General features: G+C 44.3%; 1 protein-coding gene across 2 annotated transcripts in view; it reads right to left on the bottom strand.

Annotated features, from left to right (window-relative positions):
• The window catches only part of SCARA5 (scavenger receptor class A member 5), a 143,085-nt gene that overhangs the window by 127,706 nt on the left and 2,884 nt on the right, over positions 1–12,495 (bottom strand). For both annotated transcript variants that reach the window (XM_036751622.1, XM_036751623.1), the window contains exon 2: positions 6,569–6,689. In XM_036751622.1, coding sequence (XP_036607517.1) covers positions 6,569–6,680 — 112 coding nt within the window. In that variant the 5' untranslated portion in view covers positions 6,681–6,689. The remainder of the gene's footprint in view (positions 1–6,568; positions 6,690–12,495) is intronic.

Genomic DNA, 12,495 nt, shown 5'->3' with positions numbered 1-12,495 from the left:
GGCTGGAGTGCTGACCTGGGAATCAGGACCTTGGACAAGGGGGAGAAGATGAGTGTCCCACTGTGTCAGCGCTTGAGGGGACAGTCCCTAATAGAGCTAGAGCTTTTTGCTCTGGGTTCTTCTTTGCTCTCCCTGTGATCTATATCCATCCCTAGCACAGTTTGTGACACTGACTAGATGGTTAATAATGCTTGCTGATTGACTGATATCTCATTACCAAGATGCTTTGTCCCTAATAGAAGCAAACCACAGTAAGGCCTCAACCCTCAGAAAACTGCATTCATATCACCCCCATTCAGGTGGGAAGAAAAGGACAGATACACAATGAATCAAAGGTCCTTGTGTGAATGTGTTTTTATACAAAATACTTAGGAGAAACTGAGCTGAAAGACCGAGATTTCCCTGGGCTCCGTGGCTCCACCTCCGGGAGGAATCCTGCCCTCTAGTGGTGCTGACAAATACTCAGTTCCCCTCAAGAACGGAAAAGGGGAGAAAACACTCATTAAAATGCAAGATACCCTAAAAACCTTAGTGCATTGTTAAGATCCTAGACCAGCAGGCCCCAACAGGTGGATCTTAAAGCCTTAGTGTGGTAGATCTCTCTGCTGGTTGAGGCCACCACATTCCCCATTCTTGGTCCCCCAAATCCTATCATCCGAGGTTTACTGGCATTCTAAGAAATGAGGCAAATGCAGTTGGCAGTGATGTCCCTATCCTTGCTCTAGCAATTGACTGTCAACCAGTAGGTCATGGATCTATGCTTGCAGCCATCTGGGAGGTCCCTTCATCATGGCAGATCCCAGTCTATAATTTAGTATATAAGTCTTCTCATGGTGCCTAGATCTCAAAAGGGTTAAAATATTCATCCACAGATACACAGCTAGTAAAGGTATAATTTGAACCTGGATCTTTCTTACACCGAGTCAAGCACTCTATATCAACTATGCCATGCTATCTCTCTTAATGTCAGTTCTGTCTCCACAAGAACATCTCCCTCTCCCTAAGATGATCTTGTTTGCTCAAAAAAAAATTTTAAAAGCCTGGACACTCTTACCCTAGAATTTTACCAAGTCCTAACCCCAAGGAGAGATTCAGTCTCAGATCTTGTTGGCTCCAAGTCTTTCCAATGGGACCAAAACAAGTTTGTGGATACTTTGAGCAAATCAAGGCAAAGGCAAAAGAAAAGGGAAAAGTAGAAAGGAAAACGGGGGAGGGGAGAGAAGAATAGAAATGTCTGGTGGCAAATGGCTGGGATATATAGAGACCATAGAGCACTGGATTTAAAGTCAGAGGAGCCGGGTTCAAATCTCACTTCAGGCAATTCCTAAAGACATGGTGACATGGTGCATAGACAGCTGGTCTTGGAGTCAAAACTAGCCTTTGACATATTTAGCCGTGTGACCCTGGGCCTCTCTGAGACTCAGTGGACTCACGTGAAAATTGGAGATGATGATAGCAGCTACTTCACAGGGTTGTTGTGAGAATCAAAGGAGATAATGGATGTAAACTTCTCTGCAAAGCTCCATCCATTGAAATCTGAGTTCATTTTATTAGGGTGTGACCTTGGACAAGTAATTTCTCCTCCTGGAGCCTCAGTTTCCTGATAACTAAAATGAAGAGGTTGGACCAAAGACCTCCAAGGTCCCTTCCAGCTCTAAACCCAGCTCCTATCCTTCTCAGTTGCTGACCCATTAATGGTCAGTCAAGTAAAAGTGAGGGGAGAGGGAAAGTGGAGGGTGTACCCTGCTTGATCAGATGGTAGATGTCAGGATTCCTAGGAGAACCACTGGGTTTTATAGGGACATTTTGGAAGGGGAGCTCAGTCGCCACGCTCAACAGGCTGCCTCTTTGTAGGCAGCGTGCAGTTTCAGGGACCATGTGTAACTCATTACCGCTACGAGGTTCTCGTTTGCAGTCTGTTCTGTGTGATGTCACAAGCCCAGTGGATGGGGATGGGGCTCAGGGGAAGCAGTGACTGTAATATTTTTCTGACACTAACACCTCTCTCTGGCCCTCAGAAAGTATTGGGGGTGGGGGTTACAGAGAGGGGGCTGGGCTCAGCCAGAACACCACCCAAGCCTCCTCCTCCTTCTTTTTGCCTCTTCCTCCTCCTCCTCCCCTTGGCGCCAGGCTGGAAGGGTTCACAGCTGTACAGGCACGAAAACAATGGAGAGAAATGAAGAAAAGGGAGGGGGAAAGAAAAAGGAGGAAAGTAGAGAAGCAAAGGGAGAGGAGGGAATAGGGAGCAAGCCCAGATGGCTCTTTCTTTAGATTTTTTTTTCCAAAGGAAAAGACATTTAGGTTCACAGGATGTTAGAGCTGGAAGAGGTCCTTGGAGGTCATTTAATCCAACCACCCCTCATTTTACAGATGAGGAAACTGAGATATAGAGATGGGGAAGTGGCTTATTCAAGGTGATGGGGCTACCTTAGAAATCATCTAATCTAACCAGCCCCTCATTCTACAGATGTGAACACTTTAGGACAAAAACTCCTTCACTTGTTTTGGACAGCACTTTGCTTGGCAACCCCTCCCCTCCCTCCAAGTGCTTCATAAACTTTCCTTTGTTTGTTTTTGCCAAAAAAGGCAATTTTCTCAGCAACATCTGCTATGTGGTACAGCCTCAGGGTGGCACAGAGGAAAGACCACTGACCTGGAGTCAGACCTGATTCAAATCCCGTCTCTGACATTTGCTACCTGAGCAAATTTTTAAAAAACTAAAAAATTCTGAGTTCCCCAGGGCTCCTGTATATTGCACACCTAGGACAGTCTTCTATGTCCATTTTGGTTACTGCAGGTTTCATAGTCTCAGAAAGATCCAATGGAGGCTCCTGTAATCATCTTTATCAATCCCTAACCCTCTTTCCCCCTCCTCTCCAACCACCCTGACCACATCTCCTTGGGTATCTTCCAGGATCTGTAGTTTGCTGGATTTCATCTAGACTTCTGCTACCTTGTGCCATCAGGCCTCACCAGCTCTCATTTCCTCATCTGTAAAAGAAAGACCTTGGAGGTCCCTTCCAGCTCTTATGATCCTTCCTCAATGTGCTATATATGAAGCACATACTTCTGTATGTACTATAAGCAGAAAAGGATTGACCTAGGATTGAAAGATCTTGGGCCAATCCCTTTACTTCTCTTGGCCTCGGTTTCCTCATCTGTAAAGTAATGGGTTGGACTAGATGACTTCTAATGTTCCCTCAAGGCCAACTAGGTGACACAATGGATAGAGTGCCAGACCTGGAGTTAGGAAGGCTATTCTTCCTGAGTTCAAATCCTGCCTCAGATACTTACCAGATGTGTGACCCTGGGCGAGTCATTTAACCCTATTTGCCTCAGTTTCCTCATCTATAAAATGAGCTAGAGAAGGAAATGGCAAACCACTCCACTATCTTTGCCAAGAAAACCTCAAAAGGGGTCATGAAGAGTCAGACAGGACTGAAAAACAATTAAAACATAATGTTCCCTCAAGCTCTATAATTCCATGTGCCCAGAAAGGGCTGAGATGGATGACAACTAATTACTGCTAGGACAGATTTGGGACAGATATCACACAATCATAGAGTTTTAGCATCAGAAAAGACCTTGGCAGCCATAAGGCCAGCTGGTACCTAAAAAAAACATCCCTACTATAACATTTTTAAAAATCAACAATCATTTTTATTAAGCACCTACTATGTGCTGGACACTGTTCAGAATGCTGGAGATATAAAAATAAAAATGGTGCTAGACATTGCAGGGAATCAACAAAGGCCCCACGTGTGGAAGGTGGTGTTTATGTTTTCTTTGCCAAGGAGAATGACCTTGAGAGACGTTTTGAAGGAAATAAGAGATTCTGAGAGGCACGGGTGAGGTTGGAGTGCATTCTAGGCATGGAGGACAGCCAGTACAAAGAGAGTGAGGAGCTGGAGGCCTATGTGTGAGGAACATTAGGAAGGCCAGTTTGCCTGGACTGTAGAAGGAGGGAAGGGGATGCCAAACATATGGTCATCTTCAAGTCTGTTTAAAGACTTCAAGTGAGGGGAAAACAACCACCTTCCAAAGCAATCCATGCTTTTTTTGCATAGCTCTAATTGTTAGGAAGTTTTTCCTAAATTTGTTTCCAAATTTGGCTGTAAGATTAGAGGTAGAATAACATAGGGAAAAGAGGCCTAGATTTGAAGTCAAAGGACCTGGGTTCAGATCTTAGCTCTGCCCTTTGATACCTGTGTGACCTTGAACAAATCGCTACACCTCTAAGCCTCAGTTTCTTGTTCTGTAAAATGAGGTTGAACTAGATGACATCAAAAACCCCTGCCCATTCTAGGCATGGAGGACAGCTTGTGATCCAATGATCTCTTCCTTGAAGATATCTGAGACAAGGACACCCATAAGGCTTACATGAGTTAGAAGGGGACAGAAGCCTCGCTAGGAGGTCTCAGAGTCCACTCAGTCTTAAATGAGGGTCTGCGATCAATTCCCTGCACAGCTAGGGCGTGGAAATGGTCCTGCTCTAAGGAGATCTTATCACAAAGACCATTTTATTTTTGTTATTGCTGCTGTTCAGTCGTTTCAATCACGTCCGACTCTGCGACCCCATTCAGGGTTTTCTTGGCAAAGATACTGAAGTGGTTTGCCATTTCTTTTTCTAGCTCGTTTTTACAGATGAGAAAACGGAGGCAAGCAGGGTCACATGGCTCGTAAGTGTCTGAAGCCAGATATGAACTCAGGTTTTCCTGACTCTGCAGGCCCAACACTCTATCCGCTACTATCCACTGCTGCCACCATTTTCTTTGAAAAAAAAGAAATTCTCCATTTTGCAAGGCCTCCGATCCTCACCCGAGCTAATGCCCTACAAAGGGGAAGAATCCTATAAGAAAAGAAGAAGCTTCTTGAATTGGTTGGTGTGGAGAGCCAGCTATATCCTGATTAGGCCTCATCAGACCTCTGCAAGGCAAACTCTGAAGATCTTTGCACGGCAAGGTCAACTGAGAATGGGTCTGTGCACGGCAAGGGCCAGGTGCAGGATGAGAAGATGTGGCAAAGAAAACCCACCTTCGCAGCTGATTACCCACATGGGAAAGAACAGAAATGTTTCAACCTAGTTAGCCTTGAGTAAAAATAGTGTCTCAGTCCTGGGAACAAGGAGATAAAAAACTTAATCAATGCTTTATTGTACTTTTCTCTGAAGTCAGGATGACTCAGTAATTAACCTGTATAAAATACTGTCAGTTACTCCATTAAAGTCAGTCTATAGCTTGACTATACGACTCGCCTAGCCCCAATGTCTTTGTCTCTTTGTGTCAATTACTTCATCATATATGGTCACACCGCTGCGGGTAGGTTTGACTTTCTGATACTTTACATCTCTACTATCTATTGTGTAGTTCTAATTCTGTTAGCACTGAGTGTCCCCTCCCTTTCCTCCCTGTCTCACTTGACCTCTTCTTTCTCTCCTCCATTCTCCATGATCATTCTGCCTTTCTTGCCCCGCTCTGCCCCTCACTCACCTGCTTCCTCTTCTCCCTCCCTGGCTATCTCCCTCTTCTGAGGCAGGGATTCTGGAGAAGGGGAGGTCGCAGTCTAGCTGGGGCTTTGTGGACTTGCAGGGAGAAAGCAAAACAAGGATGACTTAGGATCTCCCCTAAATCAGAGAGCATCCACTTTCCCCTGAGAAATTAAAGGAATGAGGAAAGTAGAGACCTTAGTTTGGCAAACTTTTAAGTTGCCACTCTAATCCAGCTCTCCTGACTCCCCAAGGTTTCCATCTTAGCTGAATTCTCCTATTCCCTCCCAACCAGTAGCCAAGAACATAGAATTCAGGAAAAAGAACAAAGTTGGAAACAGGAAGCCTTAGGGAAAACACATTTCGGTACATTTTCTTTTCCATATTTATCCTGTCCCCTTGAAATTGTGCTAGGGCAGTGGCCATGACTGTTTTTATTCATTTGGATATTCGGGGCAGCATGGCACAGAGAAGGAACACTGGTACTCTAGTCCAAGGACCTGGGTTCAAATTCCAGTTCTGCCCCTTACTATAAGTATGACCTTGGGCAAGTCACTTAACTTTTCTATGTCTCAATTTGGCCTGGAAACCACAGTAGATGATTTCTAGGGTCCCTTCCAGATGCTTTGAAAGATATTATATTCATCAATCCACCTAATTTGGCAAGTAAGAAATCAGTGGTGACTTTGGAGACAACAGTTTCAGCTGAATGATGAGGCAGGAAGCCAAATTGCAAGTGGTTGAGAAGTAAGAGAAAAGAAATGGGGGCAAGAGCAGTAGGGTTTTTTTTCCTAGGAATCTAGCTGTCAAAGAGAGAAGAGAGAGGATAACTGTTTGTGGGGATTGAGTACGAAAACATGTGCAAAAAATGCTTTGCAGTGTATAAACTACCCCCCATGCATCAGGGGTCTGATCCCCAGGTTGGTTGCACAGTGCCCTGAGAGCAAAGCTGAGGTTAGATCTTATAGTCACAACATTCTCGGGATTGGAGCTGAGCCTCTGAGCCACAAGGGCCCCCAGGGCTGCTTTTGCCAGAAGAAATTCTGATGCCATCCTTGAGGTGCTGGGAACAGAGGTACTCACCATCCTCGCACAGGTTCAGTTTGGATAGGCTCCTGCCCTCGAAAGTCTCCTCAAAGATGGAGCCGTTCTCCCGGTCCCCAAAGTTGTGCAAATACATGCCTTTATTCTCCATTGGGTCCTGCTGCAGACAGAAAAATATAGTAGAGAAAAAAACAGGAGGTGGGGGGAGAAAGAGGGAAGGAGAGAGGGAGGAAGGGAAGGGTTGGGAGAGAGAGACAGACAGAGAGAGAGAGGGAGATGAAAATAAAACCTACAAAATAGAAACACACCCCACCCTTACTTCTGTTCATTAAGACCCTCTCCCAGATCAAAATAAAGGGCTCCTCAGGAATAACACTAACTGACACGCTATAGCTCTTTAAGGGTTACAAATAGATTTCCATACACTATCTCAATTCATCCTCATGGCAACCCTATGAAGTAAGTATTCCAGATATAATAATCCTTATTTTACAGATGAGGAAACTGATACTGAGGTTTAAAAACTAGGGCAATCTCGGGTTGCATTAAGAGAGGAATAGCCTTCAAGAATGAAAAGGCAATAATACTTTTTTCCTGGCCAGACCTTATCTAGATTATTACATTCAGTTCTAGGAACCAGAGTTTGGGAAGGATATTGACAAGCTGATGAAGGTACTGGGGAAGGCAACTAGGCTGGTAAAGGGTCTTGAGTTCATGGCACATGAAGGTTAGTTCACTTCTAGATCCCTCTTTTCCTTTTCTTCTCATATAAAAATACCTTTACATAATGTCCTACTAACTTCTTTACTCCGGTTTTTCATAATAATTTGTCCCTTCTCCTTGCCAAGGTCAACTTTGTGCCCTTGATCCCATCCCCTCCTAGCTTCTCCAGAAGATTTTCCCTCTTGATCATCACCTGTAGGTAATTTTCAATTTGTGTCTACTAGTTCCTTCCTTACTACCTTCAAATATATCCATCTTTCCATTCCTTAAAAAAAAATTCCCTTGATCCTATCACCCCCTCAAGCTAACACCTATATCTCTTCCCTTTTTTTCTGACAAACTCCTAGAAAAAGCTGTCGATATATACTGCCTCCATTTCCACTCCTCAGCCTTTTGCATCCATTCCCTCAACTGAAACTGTTCTCTCCAAATTTACCAATGTTTCCTTTATTGCCAAAGCTGATGTCTTTTCATAGTCTTCATCATACTTGACCTCTCTGATCTGTTTGAGCATTGGTTGACCACTCTCTTCTCCTGGATACACTCACCTATTTCATGACATCATTCTCTTTTAGTTCTCTTACTGGGATTACCATTCCTTATTAAGCTCCTTTGCTGGCTCATCATCCATATCATGTCTCCTAGTTTGGAGCGTACCCCAAGGCTCCGTCCTGGGCCCTCTTCTCTGTCTACACTCTGTCTTTCAGAGACCTCGTCTTAGGGATTTAATGGCGGGGGGAGGGAGAAAAAAAAGAAAAAAAAGAAACTTACATGATAACTTATTATATATTTAAAAGGAAAAGCAGGTTGTATGTAGTAGATGTGCAGTTTCATGTGCAATTATTTTTATTATGCTATGCTATGGAAATGTTTGTTTTATTCCATAAATTAAAAATAAAATAAGATCTTTTAAAAAGATGATCCATAAATCTATATAAGTCCTATTCATTCTCTCTCTCTCTCTCTCTCTCTTCTGTTTCACATCACCACACATCTATCTGACATTTCACACTTGATGTCCAGAGACATCTCAAACTCAGCATGTCTAAAACTGACCTCATTATCTCTGCCCACACCCAAAATTATCTCTCTTCCAAATTTTCCTGTTTCTACAAACGACACCACTGTTCCCCCAGTCTCTCAAGTTCATAACTTTGTTAGTAACCTCAATTCCTCATTTTCCCTTACTCCACATATACAATCAGTTTCCAAATCTTGCTATTTCTATCTATACATCTCTCACATTCGAATCCTTCTCTTCCATCACTTCAGTTCAGGCTCTTGTCTCTCTCAACTAGATTATTGCATCAGCTTCCTAACTGATCTCTCTCTGACTCAAGGGTCTCACCATTTTAGTTCATCTAACATAGCTGTCAACGTGATTTTCCTTAAGTGCAAATCTGGCCATATCACTCCCCTACTCAGTAAAATCCAGTGGTTCCCTATTGCCCCTGGATAAAATAGAAATTCCTCTTTTTAACTTTTAAAGCCTGTTACAACCTGGCTCCAACTTATCTTTCTGGCCTCACAGTACTGTCTTCTTGACTCTCCAACCCAGACAAACTGGGTTTGCCTGCTCCTCACACAACATCCCTATTCCTATCCCTGTGTCTTTCCACTGTCTGTCCACCAAGCCTGGAATATATTCATTCCTCACATCCATCTCATAGTGTCCCTTCTTCCTTTAAGACTCAGCCTAAGTGCAATCTTCTATATGAAGTTTTTCCTGATCCTCCAAATCTTCTAATGCTTTTCCTACCCTATATTGAACTACCTTGGATTTATTACCTTCGTGTCTATTTTATAAGTTCTTATGTGTGTCCTTGTTATTTTCCTGTTAAAGTGTAAGCTTCATCTGAGTAGCAACTGTTCCATTCCTTCATTCTATTTGTATCCCCAGAACCCAGCACAGTTCCTGGCACACACTAGGTCCTTAATAAATGCTTGTTGATTGATCAACTGAGGAATGGAGCATGCCTAGTTTGGAAAAGAGAAGATAACATTGAGGGTGGAGGGGAGGAGGGAGGGGTTAATAGCTGTCTTCAAATACTCGAAAAGTTGTCATGTGGAAGAGGGGTTAACCTTGCTCTGTTGGACCCCCATGGAAATTCTTTCTAGGTAAGGCTTAGATTATTTGGTGACTGAGGTCCCATCTGGTGCTAAGATTCCATAATTCTGTGATTCTGAACCTGGGTCTCTCCTGACTCCATGTCCAGTAATTATTATTATTATTAATGATAATAATAGTGTAGTAGTAGTAGTAGTTGGAGTAGTAGTAGTAGTAGTAACTAACATTTGTATAGCTCCTACTATGTGCTGGTCACTGTGCTGAGCATTTTACAATTATTATCTCATTTTATCATCATAACAACCCTGGGAGGTAGGTGCAATTATTATCTCTTTTTTACAGATGAGGAAACAGAGGCAAGCAGGAGTTAAGTGACTTGCCCAGGGTCACACAGCTAGTAAGTGTTTTAGGTAAAATCTGAACTCAAGTCTTTCTGACTCCAAGCACAGCACTCTAGCCACTGTGCCATATGGCTGCCTTAGCATTCCTTTCATTCTCAGCTCCCCATTTCTGAATGACAGAATCACAGAACTTCGAAATTGGAAGGAATTTCAACAGTGTGTGTAATGCCTACCTGAAAGGAATCCCCAACATACCACCCCAGCAAGTAGTCATCCAACCTCTGTTTGGAATCTTCAAATCAGAAAAGCCTCCAGAAAAACCTCCTCATTCCTATCCCATCCACTGACTTCTCAGACCTGAGAGGAACCGAGTTTCTAGACAACATGGGCTTTGATATCCTTGGAGTGTCTCCTTTTCCATTCTACAGCCCCAGGAGTGGTGCTAGAGTTTACATAGCTCAACGCACATTCTGTCCCATGTTGGGGGCAGAAGGAACAAAACCTCCTCTACCCCAGGGAATGAACTAGAGGCCCAATGGAACACAAGAGCAGGGAAAGAGCAAGCAGCTGGAATATGAGCTAAGGATTATTGGGCAGGGTTTCCTCTCTGCCCTTTCCTGTACATGTCTTGGGAGAGAGGAAAGCTAGCCAGGAGAGAGTGGGGAATGATATGGGAATTACAGACTCAAAGCTGTTAGGGCTTCATAGGACCTTAAGATGTTTCTAGTTCAGCCTTTCAGCAGGCAGAGGCATAGGCTAACCTGCCTGATTAGTAAATTAGACAACCAATGAGGAGGAATGCTCTAATTCTATTCAGGTGAACCAGCCAAAAGGGGACCAGAAACCTGTGGCTCCTCCAAATCTGACACCTCCAGCTCCAAACTGAGGTGCTTCTGGCTCCAGGATTCCAAGGACTGAGTCTTGCCATCTTGCCTCCTCATTCCCGTGCAGCTTTCCTTCCTTAGGTTCATTAGCCAACACAGTTTAGGGCTTTGCCTATCTCATCAAATGGCTGAGCTGGAAGATAACTTAGAGAACAGCAGTCCACGTCCCAAACTTTACGGAGGAGGAAACAGAAAGGGGCCTCAGATTCCTTGTCTGCAGAATGGGGATAATCCAAAGCATGGATTCTTTTCTTCCAGGCCCTCAGTGCGTCATTCACTTTTCTTTCCAGTAAAGTCATTTATAGGATCCTCTTGTCCATTTTGAACCAGGAGGACAGAGAGAGATGCAGGACCAGCTTACCCCTATCTGAACTGATTTGTTTCCCTCTAAGACTGACAATAGATGCTCATGACTTGGACAGCATCTCCCTGATGTTTGCCTGCAGTACCTCCCTCTCAGTCATGTTTTAAGGACAGGAACTTGAAGGTGCTATAGAAAGGTGAAGGGGCAGCTAGGTGACGCAGTGAGTAGAGCACCGGCCCTGGAGTCAGGAGGACCTGAGTTCAAATCCAGCCTCAGACACTTGACACACTTACTAGCTGTGTGACCTTGGGCAAGTCACTTAACTCCAATTGCCCTGCCTTCTCCTCTCAAAAGAAAGAAAGAAAGATAGAAAGGTGAACTGCCATCCTTAGAAAGGTGGGCTCTTAGGCCTGAAGGAAATTGGGGATGGGAGAAATTAAAGAAGACTTCTTGAAGGAAGTAGCATCGTAGCTGTGCTTTAATGAGTGGGCAGACATTCAGCTGCAAAGGGGAAGGAGTAAAGGCAAGGCTTCGAGCTGGAGTCTCACATAGTTCCACGTTCTAATCTAGACCATTCCAAAGCCTGAGCATCTAATTTGAGTGGAACTTAAAAGAGGTAGTAAATCAAGCCTTTGAATAAGCTGGCCTGTATGCCTGTGATGTTCTGACACCTCCCCTTTCAAGGCTTAGCTCTGGGGCCATCTTCACAAGCCCTCTCTTCTCCCGTAACAAATTATTTTGTTTTTCCTTGTCTGCGTACCTTTTTGTTCTCACTAATAGACGGTAAACTACTTGAGGGCAGGGACTATTCCATTTTTTTGTCTTTGCATTCCTAGTGCCCAAGAGGCAGTGTGGAATAATGGTTATAGAGATGGTCTTTGAGCCTGGAAAACCTACTTCTGTCTTGTAAGATTACAAGTTTCAGAGAAGATACTGACCTACATTGATAGCAACACTTTCCTCAACATGTGGTTCCCTATGCCAGCAAAATCGGTGGCATGCACCCAAATGTTATCCCTTATCTTCCAAGGCTCCTCAATAAATGTTTGCTGGATTGAATTGAATGGAATGCTAAATGATTTCTCTGAGGTCCTCCCATGACAAGGCATTCCATGCTTCTAGAGGCAGAACAGAGCAAGCTGCTGGGTCTCCTTAGACCCAGCCTACACCTCTCTTCAGGCCACTCTTTAAATGCAGCATCCCTCTCCCTACCCGTCACCCCCACAACGATATCCCATGATCCACCTCTGTCCATGTTTCTGTGTCCTGACCACTTCTTTCAGCCCTGCCCCTCATAAATTCTTCCTCCTGCCCCACAAGATCTGAGTCACCCCACCTCCATCCCCAGGTTGTCAGAAACAGAGTTCCTGCAGATCAGCACTTTCTCTCCAAATCCTCCACCCCTTCTCCAGGGAGGAGGGCTTGGTGGGGTCGTGCGCAGTCACATAGCGGTTGAGCTGGAAGGGGCCTCCACTCTCCTTTCGTCAGCACTCAGACACCCCTCCCCTCTGGCCACTCTCTGCACTGGAGGTGCAAAGCACAAAACGAGATTCTTTTTAAACCCAGCCTTGGCAGCCCTCTTTGCCAAGAACAACAGCCCCTGACACCCAGAGGGAAGGTCAAGTCGAGATCAGATGTGTGGGCAT

This window comes from Trichosurus vulpecula, chromosome 3 (genome assembly GCF_011100635.1).
Source record: "Trichosurus vulpecula isolate mTriVul1 chromosome 3, mTriVul1.pri, whole genome shotgun sequence".
Taxonomy (NCBI): domain Eukaryota; kingdom Metazoa; phylum Chordata; class Mammalia; order Diprotodontia; family Phalangeridae; genus Trichosurus; species Trichosurus vulpecula.
The sequence above is the reverse complement of the archived record's forward strand: the minus strand, read 5'-3'. Positions and strand labels throughout refer to the sequence as shown.